This window comes from Diadema antillarum, unplaced genomic scaffold (assembly GCF_040938485.1).
Source record: "Diadema antillarum isolate AM-2024a unplaced genomic scaffold, OU_Dant_1.0 scf00000098, whole genome shotgun sequence".
Taxonomy (NCBI): domain Eukaryota; kingdom Metazoa; phylum Echinodermata; class Echinoidea; order Diadematoida; family Diadematidae; genus Diadema; species Diadema antillarum.
The window spans coordinates 3,581,915-3,602,500 of record NW_027270987.1 but is presented as its reverse complement, the minus strand read 5'-3'; the positions used below and the strand labels follow the sequence as shown (position 1 = coordinate 3,602,500).

Genomic DNA, 20,586 nt, shown 5'->3' with positions numbered 1-20,586 from the left:
CGCCGCCTCACCCATGCAGTAAATCATTTGTCCGAATGGGCGCGCCTGCTCCACAACTCAATCTTGTTCCTGCACGCCTTAAGCATTTAAAGTTGGCATCAACATATCGATAGCAAGTTCTATTCCACAGGTGAAGTGGTTCTCTCCCGTGCCAACTTTGGCTGGACAAAAAGATGGGGACCTTGCCGGTCTGGAAATTGTTCTCTTTACTATGTGCACTGAGTGGTGAGTTGTTTGTATGAGCTATTCCTGCGTAATTCATTACTTATGATGATGTTTTTTTCTCTCTCTGTAAATGAAATAAAATTTGAATAGAAATTACGTTCTGATATTTAACAAGCTTACAGAAATCTCACGATCGAGAAAATAGAGAGAAGAGAAAAGGGGATGTTGGGAGTGCTCAGGGGTTTAGAGCTACATTCAACAAATTGAAATAAATGAATCTTCAAACATTGCAGATAGCTGGTTGAAGGTATATACATCATTATTGTTCTTTGCCTGGGTGTAGATGATTTTGAGAGTGTTAATAAGTCGTGAAACGGGGATTTGGTGTGTGCGTATAGTGGTGTGAAGCCTTAATAAGTATACTGCACGTTTCCGTATAGAAGCAAAAGAGTAATGGTTTTAATAGGACAGCAGTTTCTCCAAACCATTTAATAATATATTAATGAATTAATGAAGAAAATTAATGAGGAAAATTGATAAAGAATTAATGCATTTTAAAGAACTAACATTGTAAAAGATAATAGATTATTATTGTCTATACAAGTTTCCTGAGAAAATTGATATTTGTAGATATCGTTGACTGGATTTTGCATAAGTATAATAGGGCCAGTGTAATTGAGCATCAATGATTATTCCCAGAAAATCAACAAAAGGTGTTGTTATTTTTTTCTCGTTGTCCATCTGTATGGGTGGCAGTATTTTGTATAATTCTATAACTGTAACTAAACATACTGCAATTATTTTTATCAAGAGACAATAATATGGTAATCCCAAAGCGTGTTAACACTTTGAATTATTCTAAATTGGTTATCGAAATATTGCATGTTAACTTTATGCAGAGTGTTATAAAAAAAGAAAAATGCTCGTTTTATTCAACAAACAAAATCAAATGAAGTAGAACATACAAATTGATTTACATCACATACAAAAATATATATATATGAGGGTTCCTAAAATCGATCCTTACGGATTGCCAAACTCCACAAAAAGTGTTGTTCAGTGTATCTAATTTTTCATTTTCGTTTCATTTCATTTAGTTAGTTTTCACACAAATCATACAGTGTTGTGTTTACAACATCCATCCATACAGTATAAAGTAACACATAGATTATAAGTTATAAGTTCAGTATTCAAATAGCTTTACATAGCACAAAAGCAATTGAAATCATTCTCAAGGGTACATTCATGACGGATAAATAAAATAGTGTGTGGAGGAAACCTACGTAGAAGCAAATGCTAGTGGGAGAAGGATCCCGAAAGAAAATCAAACATGGTCGATTAAAAAAAATCTAAGGATAGAGAAAAAAATACACATTATTTCCTGCTATATTCAAATGTTTAAACCGGTTTAGTGTTTGTTTGCAAAAACCGATAAGTCCATATGTTTCAAATGGTGATATTTGCGATTAAAGGTCAAGAAAAATAAAGAGAATAATAAGAAAATTGTTGCTTCTTTTGACCATAACTTCAAAAATGTACCTTTAAATGTAGTGACCAATATATCATTTAAAAGGTATTATTTTGTACTTTATGACAGAGACCGTACTTCAAAATATTCAAAAATGGACTTATCGGTTTTTGCAAACAAACCCGTCATATATTGATCACCGGTATCGAACGCCTTATACTTGAGTCCATAAAAATGGTTCAATAACTTTGTCACATTTAACAATACAATGATCGAACATCCCTTTCTAAAGCCAAACCGGTTAGGAACTGAATGTGCATTATTATTCAGAAATCAAATAGTCTGTTAAAAATCTGTTACTGGCAAGCTTTTCAAGGACTACTGTATTGGATAACGCAAGGAGTAAAGAAATCAAACGATAATTCTTTGTTTGCAACGAATCATCTCTTCTCCTTTTTTAAGAATTGGGTTGCGTCAATTCATTTCATTTCAATTCATTACGTCGAACAATCGATGTGGCTACCTTTCAGTAGAAATTTCAAATCCACTCTCTTCACATCCAAGACAAACAATTTACGACACGTTAACTTTATGAATCTAAACAAACGGCGCATTAGTCCTGATCTCCGATTAATCAATTCATTTATTTATTATCTATTTCTAATCAGGATTTATAACTTCCTTTACTTTATACCTTCAGCATTGCCCCTTTCGGCGGGATCCGAAGGTGTCTGTGCTGGCTCCAATTGTCCTGCCTTTGTGTGTCCGACCGTGCGGGACGAAGTCGCTGGAGACGAAATTCAGCTGGAATTGCAGCAAATTGAACGACCACCAATCAAGTCCCTTGAAGAATTCGGGATTCCAAGCAGCTTGACCCATTGGCAGTGTGTGAGACCTCGTGAAGGTAATGCAATGTAATACCACGAAATTTTGGCTATCATATCTTTCTTCAAAAAAAGAGATTTTTTTTTCTTGTTTCCTTGTTGTATTTAGTCATTTGCCTCGTCAAAGTGTTTTGTTGTTGTATGCTATATATTTGCGTGATTTTGTTTTCCTCAATGTGGTTTCATATATTTCTTAGATCTGTCTTCATCTAATCATGTGGAGTTTACATCTAAATTTAAGAAGATTGTGTAACCGTGTGAAAGTCTTCCTCGTTTATTTCACGTGTATTGAGTTATGTACCTATTATCGTGTGCATTATTGCTTGTGTTTTAGCTGCATATAAAGAGTTTGTCTGCAAAAACCGATAAGTCCATATTTGCCAAATGGAGATATTTGTGATTAAAGGTCAAGCAAAAGAGAGAGAATAATAAGAAAATGTTTGCTTCTTTTGACCATAACTTTAAATATATACCTTTATATGTAGTGACCAATATATCATTTGAACGGTATTATTATTTGTACTTTATGACAGAGATCGTACTTCAAAATCTTCAGAAATGGACTTATCGTTTTTTGCAAACAAACCCTTCATATATTCTCTGCATTTTACTGTTAATTGTGTATGTAAGTATGTATGTCGACCCCTACACGGAAACCAGCTCTGCTGATCAGGGCGTACCACCACAAGACATGGAAATGAATTCAGTTCAGTCCAGTTCAGTTCAGTTCAGTTTAAGTCATTTCAATAAAACAGTGATAGATAAATCTTACAATAAAAAGAGCGAAATCTTTCGAGTACAGCACAATTTGTGATTTCACAGGATAGGGGGTCTAAGTAATAATGCTTGATGAGTTGACAGCGAGTAAAAAAAAAGGGATTTGCAAGGATTTGCTCACAAAAAGGGGAGGGGCAAGTGGAGAGGGGAAGGGACGGGTAAATCAAAATTGCTTGGTTTGACTGTACTTTAAAAAGAATATGGTTATGTGGGACCATGAATTAACATAAATAAATACGTTTCGGTCGTTGTTAATACTGCGCCTCTTTTCGATAATCATATTTTTTAAAGACATTTTTTTTTTTTATTCAGAAAACATGTTTCATCTATCATCATCAACTTTTTTCAATGTTTTACGAAGAATGTGAATTGTTTCCTTTGATCAGGGAAATCATCCCTCAGATCCATAGTGTCTTCAGGGTGTATGATCCAGCAGGATGTGAATGAATGTTTTTGTTAAAGGGCTTGTATAATTTTGGTTGTAAATTACCTCAGGTTTCTAACATTTTTATTAAATATGAAAGAGCATGTAATTCCAAGAAGAATTAAACGTTTATTTGATGAAAATTCGTTTTGAAATGGCTGAGATACTCAAAACAGAGCAATCCTAATAAAAGGTGGGACCCACCATTTATTACGATCGCTTTGGTTTACTTTGTTTTTGAATGTATCAGCCATGCCAAAACCAATTTTCGTCAAATAAACTTTGAATTCCTCTCAGAATGGTATGCTATGTAATACTATTTTACAAGTGGTTTCTTGATATCTCGCAAAAAGTTAAAAGCCCAATCTTCACCTCTACCAATGCTACACCTACGTTACCCTTAATAAAAAAATAATCGTTAAAAGCTTGAGATAACAATTTTTCTTATACTTAAACATGAATGTTGCTGTTTGAAAAGCATTGGTATCATGAAATTTGAAAATTTGCAATAGGTGAAGTTAAGTCGTGATATAAAGATAGAAGTTGTACACATTTCTATCATAGCCTTCTTTATTAGACAAGAAAATATTTTTCAATTTGGATTCACTGCACTTACCACATACAAGATTGATGCCGTTGTATGTTATGTGAAGAGTAAGATTAGGGTATTATAAAGCATTAAAAGAGGAATTTGGGTCCGCCTCATATCGCACTGGATCCAATGGAAGACCGGGTATAGTGCAGCTGAATATGGGCCATCCAGCCATCTTCTGGGAAGGAAAATAAAACAAACATAATAAACATAAGCATCACATTGTGAGTAGGGTCAGATAAGAATGTGTATGTATAACATGTATAGAAAAACTGCTATACCGACTCCACAATAATATGCTGGTACATAATTATTAAAGACCTGATGATATGAAATTCTTAGTGTAAATACTTAAGATGTAATTTCTGTGCCTTGTGAGATGGTTGTCAAAATGTAACTAGTTTCTTGAAAAAAAAAATGTGTATATGTAATGGGAAATTTCGATTCCAAAACCACTTTTCAACGTCTAAAACAAAAGACTTGTTAAAAAAGCACAGAACATGGATCTTTTGTCAAAGCTGTCTATACTAGCAACGCATTATCTGCTATACCTCGTTTCCTACCTTGATTATGACTTTAATTTAAGGCCGTGTCTTGAAAAGTCTCAGCATTTGTAAAACACGCACACACACACACACACACACACACCCATACATACATACACACATACACAAACACGTAAAGTTATGTATGTGTGTGGGTTTGCGTATGTGTAAAGAGAAAAAAAAATATTGAAAATACATGACTTTGCTCTTGATGATTATCTCAACATACTTTATTGTCATAATGATGTATTTGATAATTATTATCTCATTCAAGTGTTATCGAAAAGTATTTCAAATCATTATCTTTGTCGGGATGTGGCACGGTGTCGGTCAAAATGAATGAATACACGATCATGCCGAGTAAATTGGAGGAAGATAAGTGAATAAGGATCAAATATTCCATTTAACTAATGCCCCTTTCATTGTCCTTCGCGCTTTAATGATCCACTTCTTCCAACTGATCATTGAAACGTATCGAAATGAAGCGATGAAAGAGTAAATGAGTGATAATGTAAGATATTGTCTGAAAATGTCCATTTTATTAGCAGAGGCTCTTTTCCCGCTATATATGTTCTCTTCGGAGAGGTTTGGTTTGCTTTGTTTGTTTTTGTTTTTGTTTTGTTTTGTTTTTTCTGTTGTTTTTTTTTTGTGAGGGGTGCTTCCGATATATATATATATACATATATATATATATATATATATATAGATAAAAGTGTGTATTCTGGTCTACAACTAGCTTCCTTTGATATCAGAAACGGATGATGCTCGCCCTTTCTGTGTCTGAAGCCTCAGCTTTTCCTCGTTATATTATCTATGCATATATATATATATATATATATATATATATATATATATTATATACCTATATGACTGTGCATCACAAAACCAACAAAACGTCGCACCCCTTGATTTTACAAGAGGACTCAAAAGAGGATAAACGGGTCAACCGAGTCAATTTGTAGTTTTTCATAACTATTTTCTGAAAAAGGTATTCTTCTGTTACATTATACCTGGGTTGTGGAACATAAAATGAAATGGGAAAGTGTGTTTGGAGCAATATTTCTACACCCCCCCCCCCTTTCTTTCTTTTTTTTTCTGTAGAGTAGTGAGATCAGGTACTGGAGTATGTCTTTGAGGCCCCATTTCATTTCTTGAAAATCCTTTGCACACTTTTTACTATCAACTCTAATAACTTTTAAAGGGACACTGGTAATGCTTTGAAAGTTGGCATTGATAATGAACTGAATGCAGGGTCATTAAACACTACAACCATACCAACATATATGTATATATATATGTATACTTACATAATAAAACAAACTGCTAGAGCAATTTTGCCCGATGTATTATATTGCTACCAAATTCCCAACATTTTTGTTAATATCGCCTCTTTGGATGTCATTTGACCACAAAAAAAAAAAATCATTTCTCCATTGTCTTTATCTTAAGGGACTACAATGACTTTATAGAGATAAGTGGGTGATTTTTTTTTACATTAACTTGTCTTTCTTATTGAGTTCAAGTTGTCTTTTGTTCTCATTGTTGAATTGGAGAGCACATACTCATGAATGAGAGTTTGTGCATTTTTGCAGTTTAAATTTTTGTGTCTCGGAAGAGAAAAACGAATGTGTTCACTCGTACGTAAATTTTCCCTTTTTAATGACCTACCAGGTTGATAGCTAGTTAAACATTCGTGAACATGATATGTAAAACATCAATGTTCACCCAAATATTCTATGAGAAATATAGATTATGAATTTGAAAAAAAAAATACTTTTTTGCTGAGTATATATATATATATGTATATATGTATATATATATAATTATATATGATATTTCTTTTTCATTTTCATTTCATTTCATTTATTTTCACTTAATGAAACATGCATACAAAAATTGCACATAAAATGTGACAATGGTATGACAAGTATAACTTGACAATGTGAAAAACAAACAAACAAAGCAAACAAACAAGCAAAAATATCAAGTGAAGGGGTTAGTGAGAAGGCAATGGGCCCTATTCAAAACTAACCCCGGAAAAGTAAATGCAGCGTTATGTCTCTTCTTTCTATAAACTATAACCGAGAAAAACGTTGGCACACACACACACTCACACATACACACACATGCATACACAGACAAAACATACACCAGCAGATTAACGATACACAAAAGGCATTTGCGCAAACACACCCCTATCATACTAATCTCTTATAAATTCAGAAAATGATATTGGTAACTTCCAGAATACCTTTCAAGTAAAATACGCTTGAAAGCTTTCTTAAAACTTTGTACCGTTTTCTTACATTTCACATCAGAGTGGATAGAATTTTTCAGATTTGAGGGCCTTGAAAAAATATTGACTTTTAGTCAGGTCGCTTAGTGAAATTACCGTTACACGGCGGATAAAAGCATCAAATTTGGCATACAGATTCCTTTAGGACTGTTAAACAATATTAGAGTAGGAGCCCTCTGGAATTTTTCGATTTTCAGGGTGAAAATGCTGAATTTTGATATTTCTTTATAATATGATGTACATACTAGTAGTGTATTGCGTAAGTAATAGCCATGTCGCTTAGTGAAATTGCCATTACACGGCAGATAAAAGCATCATATTTATTTTTACACGGATTCAATAGGACTATTAAACAATATTAGAGTAAGAGCCCTCTGGAATTTTTGATTTTTAGGGTGAAAATGCTGAATTTTGATATTTCTTTATAATATGATTATATACTGTATTGCGTAATAGTCACGTCGTTTAATGAAATTACCATTACACGGCGGATAAAAGCATTAATTTTTTCACACGGATTGCTTTAGGACTATTAAACAATATTAGAGTCGGAGCCCTCTGGAATTTTTCGATTTTTAGGATGAAAATGCTGAATTTTGATATTTCTTTATGATATGATATACATGCTGTATTGCGTAAGTAATAGTCACGTCGCTTAGTGAAATTACCATTACACGGCGGAAAAAATCATCATTTTTTTTTTTTCACACGGATTCTTTGAGGACTATTAAACAATATTGGAGTAGGAGCCCTCCGGGATTTTTGTAGAAAAACACTAAAAAGATCAAATTTCAAAATGGCCGTATGGGTGATACGATGACAATATATTACATTTGTTTTGTTTTGTTTTGTTTTGTTTTGTTTTTGGTTTGCTTTAGAACCTTGGCTTGAACATTGCGTTAGGAGCATTATATTCTTGTGTAATGTAAAGTCTCTGACCTACTGGGGGAGTGGGGGAGTGGCAAAATATGAGAGTTTTGGGACCTGATTTTTACATAGTTGTTACGAAAATTCTTACCGCGTTCGTCATAACGGGAGCGCACTGTATCCACAAATAAATCTTACTGCTCTGAAAAAAAAAAAAAAAAATTTCAATGTAAAATGATTCTTAGAGTCTCAGAGCCCGAGTAGCAGGGGTGGATCCAGGAATTCCGTGAGGGGGAGGGGCGCCTTTACAAAATTAAAGGGGGCCATGCCCTCCCCCTCCATTTTTTTCTTTTTATTTCTTTGTTTTAACAAAGAATAGAAGGGGCGCGCCCGGTGCGCCTCCATGCACCCAGATCCGCCACTGAGTAGGAAAACTGTTTATTTTAGAAACTATCTTCTGTTCTGTTTAAACTGTATACATTATATTTGATTAGTATGTGTATATAATATTTGATCTGTAATTAATTCTACCAACTCCATGTATCAGATGCGTTGATGTGAATCATGGTCTCAAGTTTGGGTTTATGTTTTCAGTTCCATGACAAATGAATCACTTCACAACAGATCTGAACTTATATGTTATCACGTTCCCTTACTTACGCAATACAGTATATTATATCATATTATAAAGAAATATTAAAATTCAGCATTTTCACCCTAAAAATCGAAAAATTCCAGAGGGCTCCTATTCTAATATCAATGAGTAGGTCCTAGGGGATCACCTTTCCAAATTTGGTGCTTTTATCCGCTCTAACTAACGGTAAGCCCAAATGTTGACATTAAGCGACCTGACTAAGGGAATGTGATAACATATAAGTACAGATCTGTTGTGAATTGATTTATTTTGGAATTTGATTCCGTATGTCTGTGTGTGTGTTTTTTCCTTAAAAATTGCATGAGGACTCTTACTCTAATGAGAAATCCGTGCGCCAAATTTGATGCTTTTATCCGCCGTGTAAAGCAAGACGATAAAAAAGTACACAACAGAACAAGCGAACCACCACTTTTTAAGTTGAGGGCCGCCCCTTTTGCCCTACCCCTCCCCCAGCCGTTCAGAGACTTTACTTTACGCAAGAATATAAACAATGCTCCTACCGCAATGAACAAATTCAGGTTTTAAGCCAAACCAAAAAGAAAGATATATATTAATATTGTCATCGTATTACCTATCTATAAGTAATGTCACATGCATGAAACGTGAAGGGTTTGCCATAAGTGTCGGCCATTTTGAAATTTGATCTTGTGTGTGTGTGTGTGTGTGTGTGTGTGTGTGTGTGTGTGTGTGTGTGTGTGTTTGTGTGAGTGGTTAGTCTTATATTGTTTTCTAGTCCTCAAGGAATCTGTGCGCCAAATTTTATGTTTTTATACCCCGCGTATAGACCAAAACGAGAAAAAAAAAGCACGCAAAAGAACAAGCGAACAACCTATTTTTTTTTTAAGGGGGGGGGGGGGGGGGTCCCGCCCCTTTTGCCCTCCCCCTCCCCCAGCAGTTCAGAGACTTTACATTATACAAGAATATAATGCTCCTAACGCAATGTTCAAGCCAAGGTTCTAAAGCAAACCAAAAATACAAAAACAAATGTAATATATTGTCATCGTATCACCCATATGACATGAAAAGTGAAGGTTTTGCCAATTAAGTGTCGGCCATTTTGAAATTTGATCTTTTTAGTGTGTTTCTATGAAAATCCCTGGGGGGGGGGGCTCCTACTCTAATATTGTTTGATAGTCCTCAAAGAATCCATGTGAAAAAAAAATATGCTTTTATCTGCCGTGTAATGGTAATTTCGCTAAGCGACCTTATACTTACGCAATACAGTATATGTATCATATCATAAAGAAATATCAATATCCAGCATTTTCACCCTAAAAATCGCAAAATTCCAGAGGGCTCCTACTCTAATATCAATGAGTAGGTCCTAGGGGATCACCTCTCCAAATTTGGTGCTTTTATCCTCTCTGTAACGGTAAGCCCAAATTTTGACATTAAGCGACCTGACTATTTTTGTAGGAGGATGGTCGAATCTGAGGCAAGTAAAAAAAATTCTACAATTTCTTGTGCCATAATTATGATTATCTTTGCTTAGTTTAAAATAACCAAGTAATGATACAGGTAAAATACCATTACAACATAAGAACATATATATATATATATATATATATATATATATATATATATATATTGAAAACAAAGAAAGGGAAAACTTATATACACCTGTATGTGCGTCTGCGTGTATGTGTGTGTGTGAGAGGGAGTGAGTGTGTGTGTGTGTAGAGAGAGAGAGAGAGCTCCGCCTCAACCTGCACGAACGGTATCTCGTATTTTATTTTTAGGGTATTTTATGTGCCCGAGATTAGGTTTCAGACGGACGTAATTGCTCTCAATGCTCCCTTTATTCATCAAACCATGGAGCTACTACTCTGTTAGTAGCTCCATGATCAAACCTTGGGCCTGATATGGCCTTCATCAGGATCTGAAGCATAGATGGTTGGGCGCTGTGCAGGTCGCCTTGTGTCAAGGCAATGTGCGTTCATGTTCAATATAGGCCATACTGACTCGTGGTGTGTATTCAGCTATACTTTGTGTAGTCTAGAGGGAATCTGTGTTTCTCTGCAAAGGGAGTTACAAAGAAATACACAGCATCCTCTTTTTTTTTCCTGATTTTACTTTATATCTAGTATGTACTTACCTCTTCATGAACTGGGTAAGCGGAAAGATAGATTCTGGGATAAACCAATTCAGGTAATGGGTAAGGCAATTTTCTAATTACAGTCTCGACATTGCTCATCGTTGCATATAATTATATGCAGGGATACAAATAACACTACATATCATAACGTGTTATTAGTATCTCTTTAGCTACATGATGGATCGATAGACAGATGGTGTACATGTTTGCTGATTTTCATGGGTGTAACTTGTAAATATGATCCTGTTAAAAGAAAGAGTTATGTTCTTATCTGAACTCTCCTGTCGGTAGCTGTTAGACTATCATCAAACGGGGAAGGAAGAGTTGAAATCTACTACTTCAAGGAATGGGGAACCGTGTGTAACACCTCATGGAATAGCAACGTAAGTCATGACGCATAAGTTTAAGTGTGCTTTTTTGTTGTTTTTTCCCCAATTTAAGTATCAAAGAGACCCTATATCTGCGTTCACCTTCACTCTGACAGACATGGCAGAAGGGGTAAAGCAAAAAAGAGAAAACTTTGAATTTACAATTCGTATAGTCACAATAGGATAACGATATAAAAATGCAAAGAAAATTCCACAAAATTTCATATTTTATGAACATTACACTGTCTTTCCCCTACCTACTGACATTTTATGTTGAGAGTGATATTCAAGATTAAATATTAAAATTCATTCTTTTTTCATATAATAAACAGAGAAATCATGTACAATGTAAAAGCAAGACATATTTGTAATAATTGCAAAGAGATAGATTGGCAAAATACATGTGAAAATGAGTAACAATGAAGAAAACACAATTGTATTTTTGTTACAAATATATACATATGCATATTACAAGCAAATTAAGGATGGGGATGGTAATGGAGTGTCCCATACACGTAAAAGCAAAGCTTATATCATAGTATGGAACCTTCAGAAAATACATTTCCTTTTTTTATGTGTGCAGTATGACGGATTGATTTCTTATCTAAGTGTGTTTGATGTGTATTTCACCACGTGAGAATACCATAATTCTAATATGGCAATATTAGGGATGAATATACAACATAAGCAGGGACAATAAAGGGAGACACATTTAAGCTTATTAATTATTCCAATGCTGCCTAAAGTAGTTTAACATATACTGTCAATGTGAAAGTTTATTATCAACTGTTTTCGAAGGATATTATTCCCCCTGCATGTTTTCGCTTTTTGCTGTTTCATTAGCTTGATTAGAGCCTACGAACTGGAAAAATAATTATAGGTTTTCCCGGCCAATTTCGCACTTTTGTAAGTCCGCTTGATAGAAGGTTCATTCAATTTAGCCAAAACCACCGTTATCGCACAGTCTGTCTTTCAAAATTGCAATTTGTGCGTTCAACGTAGCATATCGATCAATGAAATTTGCACATGTGGCTTTCGAATTCGTTAAAAGGGCATTCAAATTGGCTGGTTCATTTAAATTCACCATCACTAACCGGAAAGGTTATTTGAGTCTTTCAATTTCGCGAATGGGCAGTCAAATTCCAAACATTTATCATTCAAATTTACGTCATGTTATTTCTTTTTTGAAAAGGTGAGAACAGTTGAACGTGTGTATCTATGTGACTTTTTATTTCATCAGCACACTGTTAAGTAGTAAAAGTATCATATATTTGACCCTATATAATTCGAGTTTATTGTTCTGTAACGCCCCTTTTGTTTCACACATGTTATATAGGCCTACATGTACAAATACTACAGATTATATTTCATCTCCTTACAGTCATGACAGCAAGTTTGATACAGACGTATATCTCAAGAAGACAAAGAAAAATTATAGGAACATTTTGGTGATCATAACTTTGACTTCCTAGAACTGGCCGACACACTCGGAATAACAGTTCAGACTGTGAGACTCAAAAGGACATTAAACAAAAAAAAAAAAAAAAAAAAAAAAAACTTTTGCCAAAATCTCTAAAATAAATGCGAAAATATGAAATGTAAAGATTTTTACAAAACAATAACTATGATGAAAAAAAAATTAAGAAAGAACCAAAGCATATACATGTGTGCTAAATTGACAAAAATAAATTCGAATGAACGAGCGCAGCATATACGTGATCACGTGACTGTATCATTCTAAATTGAACGAACGGATGACGAAATGGTGCTTGTCTTACGAATTCCAGTTGAAAAAGTGCTAATTAGAATGAGGCTAAAGGTAATTTGAAAGCTCCAAAATGAATTCTAATGAGGGATTATTAAACTGAAATACCGAAAATGTCCTCTACGCTAAATTTTGCTCAATTGAATGCAGCAATATTGGATTGATAACAGTGCGAAATTAGCCGGGAAACTATTAAAAAACTACATAGTACAACCATTTCCATTTTCTTTTGTAAGATCTATCACACAATATATCACTTCGTAAGCATGTTTATTTTCTCAACTCTCTTCCCTTCGGAATGAGAGGCTGCTCAAGTTGTTTGCAAGGAGCTTGGCTACACCAAGGCTGTAGCTTGGCCGGATGCATCGGCGTACGGGGAGGGCACGGGGCAGATCTGGCTTGACAACACCGTGTGCTCGGGCACCGAGGAGTCCCTCTACAGATGTCGCAAGAGTCCGATCGGGGTGAACACCTGTGATCACGGCCAAGACGCTGGGGTGGTGTGCGATCTCAAAGGTTCTAAAACGTTTCGTAATTCTCTTCTCAACTGGCATTTTGCTACCAAATCTTCTAAAATCGTTTTCAAGCATTTTCCTCTGTGTAACTGTTCGCCTGTTTCCATCAGTTCTGTATGCCATGTAACCAGCATTGAAGGAGTGTTCGATCATAATCGTATTGTGGAACAGCGGTATCGATCACACTCACTATTTGTAAACACCCCACCCCCCCCCCCCCCCCAAAAAAAAGAAAGAAAGAAAGAAAGAGAAAGTTAGAGAGAGAGAGAGAGAGAGAAAGACAGACAGGAAGAGGCAGTGAAAGGAAAGCAAAGAACATACGTTGCCCCCCCCCCCAAAAAAAAAAAAAACAACAACAACAACAACACCATCGTTCTCCTATTCATTCAAATCAAAGAAACTAAATACAGTGAAATTCTGAAGAACCCTGATGGAGTAGAGGAAATGCCCCGGCTTCCTGTTGAATTACTTGTTATTGTTGGTTGTGACCAATTACTCATTGGGAATTTTTTTTTTTTTTTAAGCCAAAAATTCATAACTATCTCATTCTGGTCCGATCTGATTTAATGTCGACGATTCTATCTCTTACTGGTTATTCAAACTTCATTTGAATAGAGAGTGGGGTTTACATTCAAAATGATATATGTGGGCTATTTTAGTTCCTTATTTCTTTATCAAGGACGACTTCTTGTTGTAGAGAAAAATAGCACCGACTCGTCCTTCTTCATTTCCGACGCGTCAAAGAGCTCCTTCGAGTCAATTGGATGGAAGCAGGGAAAGGTGTATTCCGTGTACTATGACTCGTTGCGAGGTTGGCTCTACGCTTTGGTATATACAGGAGGATCTGCTGCCAGGCCGTGCAACATTTTTCGACGCGAACTTGGAAGTGATCAGTGGTCTCAACATGCTCATTCTCCGAGCTGCAGCGGTAAGAAGTTTTTCGTAGCTCGTCATAAATAGCCACGTCCTGCATGTGCGTGTTAGTATGTGTGTGCGTGCATTTATGTTATGTATGCGTATGTGTGTCTGTGTTTGTGTAAATGTAAAAGCAGTGCACAAATAATGGTACCGCTTACTGCGTAATACGTAAAGGTCAGTCATACGTAGAAATTAGTATGAATAATGATAAACCATGTACTATAAAGGCGGAAAGTTCGTGATTATGCGCCTCCAAGATACATCAAAGCACGTGGCTGTGGATCCATCCCTCGTCTGACACTGGTTCATTAAGTTAAACGGGCATTGATAAATCAAAACGTATCAGAGCAATTGCCCCCGAGAAGGCAATTACTCCCCCCCCCCCCCCCCGCTAAATATTGATTAGTAATAAAGTTAGAGTAAAAATTTGGGTTCAAGTTAGGGTAAGGTTTATAGGGTTAGGTTTAGGGTTAGAGTTTGGGTTAGGATAAGGATTAGGTTCAGGATTAGGGTTAAGAATTAAGGTTAAGGTCTGGGGAAGGGTCGGGGGTAATTGACCAGGGGGTAATTGCCCTATACCCAAATGCAAAGCTTTAAAATGTTGTGTATGGTCACCGTGAGCTACAGTACGGTGTATGTGGGGTCGTGAACACAATAAACATTCCACTCCTTTATACTTAAAGTGTGTGTCGAAGGTCTTTGGTACAGAATTAGACATCGATATCTAATGGCATGCGTATCGTCGACTGATAACATGAGTGATTAAATTCGAAGGACAGGAACTGAAAAAAAAATCTGCAAACTGTTTAGTTAGGTTTTGACTGCCTCATTTGCTTTAGTGTGCCTTTGTGAGACTGAAACTGCTCAGTAGGCCCAATGCAACACTTTATCCGGCATACGGGGTGGGATTGGGGGGGGGGGTGGTTGAGGAGGGAAATAATTGACAATGGTGGGCAAAACCTTAATTTTATTCAATGAAATGTCAACGATCAATAGATGTCTGCAATTGACAAACAATTTAGTTTCCATAAAAGCATTTAGCAATAATGATCATCTTTGGGGTGTTTTTTTTTTTTCGTATTTTCCTCTGTCAAGGCAAATAACACGATAAATAATAGGCCTACGCGACGTCTGTGATCATTACTGCTTCCATTATATCGCAAATACAAGTTTTAATTGCCCTACTATTCTCTCGATCTCGAATTGTAACTACTGTTTCAAAAATCTAGAAACTATCTTAATCACATACACAATGGCACACACACGCACAGACGTAATCAGCAACAGCTTCTGTTTTGGGTTGCTTTGTTTTGTTTTGTTTTTTCATTGTGCATGCGTTTATACTCTTTTGTAATGTTTTGGCTTTAGAGTATTGCTTTTCACGGATGAGACACTTTCTTGTGAATGAGAGGAACGAAGAGAATCGTCATTACAAAAGCAGCATAACAACCTTATCACAAGTTTAGCAGCGTTATGTTGCAAAAATGAATATGTAACGCCTATACTATACCAAATACGAATAGCTAATGTATGCATTGATTATACTGTACGGCAAATGAGCGCACACACACGTGCGCGTGCGCGTGCGCGTATTATGTATTATGATAGTGTGTATTTTTGTTTTAATTCAAACACCAAGTAAATACACACACACACACACACACAGGCACACACACACACTCACACGCACACACACACAACACACACACACACACACACACAAAATAAACGATCAAAACATCCTGCAGATAAATATTGTGTGTGTGATTTCGTTCATTTATTTCTCTTGATTTCTCAAGGGTACAATTCTTTGGCGGTAGATGAGACAGATGGATATGTTTATTGGACCGCCAGTTCTGGGGAATTCTACCGGCGGGACCCTGATAAAGAGAGTGGGAAGAGCCTTTTATATAATTACTCTTCAGACATATATCCAAGGAGCCTGGTTATTCGTCAGTCTACGAGGTAGGACATATTTGATGATGAATAAGTCGTAATTATACTAATGAGTATGTTAGCATGATACTAAATTCTGGAACTAATTATGCCCTGTCCTGAGTATATTAATTCTAGAAGATGTTAAGGGACCATGATGTGTAAAGAATTCAAATCGGAGTTCAGGGAGGAACCAAAACACATTTAGGAATTGGCTTCTGTCAGAATGAACATGAATTTAATGGAATGTGACAGTGGATAGACATATAGAAATGACATTAAACTTTGCTTGGGAAATGGAAAGTTTATCAAGGGAAAGTTTGAGGGCTTGTTTCAATCCGTCTACCGTCTTTAGTACCGTTCTCATTGCATTCATAATAACGCATTATTTCGTCTTTTTTACAGTGAGAACAGAAATAACGCTTTTTTGCGAGATTTTGGTCGCGATCCAAAACGCAATACTTAGTACGATTTTTTTTTCTTGCAAAAAGACGCGAAGTTGAGCAGTGAAAACGATGACCACAAGCTGAAGATGTTTCGAAATATATCCTAAAGGGCTCACACGGGTAAATAATTCCCATAGAGACGTGTGTTAATATTCAAATTTCAAATGATAAAACTTACGTAAACATTACGATAGAATATGTTCGAGATTCACGACATTACAAGAAATAACTATGCTTAATTTACTCAAAAACCACATCGAATGAGGAGGGTGCATTATGCATGAACATTCATTTATAATGAGAATAATTCAATATTATTAGTAAGTGATGGATATCATGTTATGTTCGTTTTTTGCAGGACATATTACATCCTGCGACAGACCGGTATCATCACCGGGGATCTTCCCCGTCAGTCCGAGAGAGTCTTGCATGCCTTCGCAGACCCAGACAGTCGATCCTACGTCCGAGGACTTGCACTCGACGAAGTGGGCAAGTCAAATCATAGAGCTCTCCATGGTCAAACTCTAATCACTTAGCATCGACATAGCCGGTACTTTGTGTCCAAACACTGCGGAGAAGAGTTTGGTCAGGCATTGATTCAGCTATGCCTACGTGAATCCAAAAATTTCCAATTCATGTACTCAACGTTTGTTTGGTTTCATTCTGCAATATCTCTATAAGTACTGAGAGAGAAATGCACTTTGGCTTTCTTTTCTCTTCTTGTTAAGGTTTCGATAATACTCTCCTTTCTCTGTTTCCGCCAATGGCGAAATTTCGGGTGGCAAATACCGTAGGGACAATCTTCGTCATGTTAATGATTCAGACCATTGATTTAGCCCAAGTCAAGAACTTAAAAGGGGCGTGGCGAGGGATGCTCAGTCTTCTTTGTTTCTTAATATACTATTAGCTTATTTGGTAAAATAAAATTAATTTTGTCAGATCCCACTATGTACACATTTATTAACTTTCTTTGAATCATATAGATTGTACATTGACGTATCCTGTTATATTCCTGAAAGAAATTTGATTCATGTATGAAATTGTGCTGAAGGAAACAAAATAGAACAAATCAAAACTTCTAATAAAGCCAATCTGGGAAGACAAGTTACATCCTGCTTCTACACCACTCGAGCCAGGATTATTAAACACAGCTTCGCGAAGGTTTCCAGATCTTCAATCTTGACAAAATATTATCAGCTAGCTCTCGGGATACATGTTGGTCAACTCACTTTATTGAGTTACTTTTGAAGATATCTGCATTATATCCTTCATTAATGAAGTCCTATTCGTTGATTGGTCAATAAGGCGTCATGTCATCAAACATAACATTGTTATATCAAGGACAAAATGCCGACTGAGAAAAAATGTGCCATATTATTTGTGGTATAGCGCACTAAACCATGAATATAATGCCATATACATTGTGCATCGACCCTTGACCTCCTATTTTATTGGCCCCACCCTCGAAAACGTTCTGAGGTCCCTGCATTGCAACGAATTCTCCAGTTACGACTTCGAACTATAGCAGGATCAATTTTGAAACTGGCCAGGGTTAAGTGACGTCATAATGATCGTGATTGTTCATGTTTTTCGTCATCTCTACAGGAGGCGCCCTCTTCTTCTCCGTCGGCGCGGGAACATTGAAGATGATCAACATCGAAGGAACGAGTCAAGAGGTCGACGTACCGATTGCTCTCGATGTCACAGTCACACCCTTCAGCTTGTTCTTTGAGTCCGGCTGGCTGGTTTGGGTAGAGTCAACTCTGAGAAGGGTCGCTCGCTGGGCTCCCCGAACAGGTTTTGGCAATATCACCTATCATTCCGTGGAGGGCGTCTCTGCTGATCTTATGGTGGTAGCCTTGATTCCCGACAATTAAATATCGCCAGATGATAATTTCAGAACATAATTGATAGATAAGAAATATACAAAATAATGATAAAGGGTGTAATAATGTTAACAATCGATGTGTTAATGATAACAACACATCTGATTACAGTGGTAGTGATAAGATTACGAAAGAATGTTAATGAACTTACAGTAATACTATAGTCATCAAATTCAAATTCAAATTCAAATTCAAATTCACACTTTATTTTCACTTTTTTTTCAAAAGAATGTACAAGAAACAATATGATAAATTTGACATGCGAGTCGTTGATAATATACATAACCAGACACTGATAACAACATGTTCATGTCTACATGTTTTATACACTCTGTGAAAAAAAAAAAAAAAGTGGAGGTACCCACTCAAAAGACTATGCTTGTAACATGTGGGTACCTCTGAGGGAAAGGGGGAAAAAGGGGGCATGAAAAGCTTACAACTACAAAGAGTGCGGGAAACTGAGAAAGTTGGGAATAGTTTTTAAAAAAGCATAAAACATGATAAGACAACAGGTAAGGGCACCAGCTGTGTTTTTCTGCCAACTTTGTGACCTTTAGTTTATGTGTGTGTGTGTGTGTGTGTGCGTGTGTGTGTACCAATAATACCAATAATAGTAGAAATGATAATATTATCAGTAATAATAATCATGATATTATTAATGATGATAATAATGATAATAATGATAATAATAACAATAATAACAATGATAATGATAATGATAATACACGTCTAAAAACAAATGGGGACTAAGCTTTATGTACAGTAATTGTGTAACTTAATCGATCAAGCTTCAGACTTCTAACAGCCTTGATACCTTCAAATCTGAACTAAAGACCTATCTAACCTTGACACCTTCAAATCTGAAGTAAAGACCTAACGTTCCACCATCTTTGTGAATTATTATTGAGCGCCTTTGAATGTTCTTAAGAAATAACTGGCACAATTTAATTCTGTTCATCATAATCATCATCATCATGATTATATGCATAATTATATCATTGATATCACAATTATGATATATATATATATATATATATATATATATATATATGTATATATATATATATATATATATATACATATTATGTATAAATGTAAAGCGTATTATTTTACTTTTGAAGCATAAAGGATGAAATTGTGTAACGCCTCTTCTCTTCATCAAAATCATCATCATCATCATGATTATATGCATAATCATTGCACTAATACAACAATATATATATATATATATATAGATTTGTAGCACATATTTTACTTCTGTAGCATATAGGATGATCTAGTGTAACGCCAATGAATACTAGTATAGCAACAATAGAATTTACATGTCATTGCAGTGGTACATTATAACGTGACTGGTCAGCAGAATCTTGATTTAAATGTTAGTAATTATACTAATTTTACTTCACTAATGGTGTACGTCATTTAATGTCAAATTATGCTCAGTATGCCTTACTGGCGAGCTCTGCCTTCGTTTATTAGTCTTGTTATATTGAATGTTTAAGACAGTGTCTGCTTCTTGCTAGTAATTTATAAGGTATATGCATTTTGGTTCAATGATTGTCTCATTCCTGTGAGCGTTTTTTCCTTATCTTATCCCCACCAATAAATAAATCTGAATCTGAATCTGAAAATACTGAATGTTACTTAGTATCACTACATCATGTACAGGTGGATTGTCTGATATATAGCATTCGATTTCATTGAGTCATCAACTATATCATATAACTAATCATCGTTATCAGACTTGAGACGTTCTTACGGTCTCGCAAACCTTATTGATTATCATAGAATGACAACGGGCTTATTGTATTATATCAGTTCCACACAGGCGCACATTTTACACCGAACATTCACGAGTTTACACTACCGTTCACTGTCACATGCACATTTTCACTCGATATGAAAAATAGCGGATCGAAACCACAAACCTATTACTTACCAGTGCACACACATAACCCTGCTTGAAAGAACACAGTGTCCGACTC

General features: G+C 35.7%; 1 protein-coding gene across 1 annotated transcript in view; it reads left to right on the top strand.

Annotated features, from left to right (window-relative positions):
* Nucleotides 1–18,592, top strand: part of LOC139718674 (scavenger receptor cysteine-rich type 1 protein M130-like) — an 84,162-nt gene extending 65,570 nt beyond the window's left edge. Inside the window, exons 12-16 of the mRNA XM_071630131.1 lie at nt 13,207–13,417; nt 14,096–14,227; nt 16,134–16,299; nt 17,074–17,204; nt 18,321–18,592. Of these exons, the coding sequence (XP_071486232.1) occupies nt 13,207–13,417; nt 14,096–14,227; nt 16,134–16,299; nt 17,074–17,204; nt 18,321–18,592 (912 nt within the window). The remainder of the gene's footprint in view (nt 1–13,206; nt 13,418–14,095; nt 14,228–16,133; nt 16,300–17,073; nt 17,205–18,320) is intronic.
* Nucleotides 18,593–20,586: the final 1,994 nt, after the last annotated feature.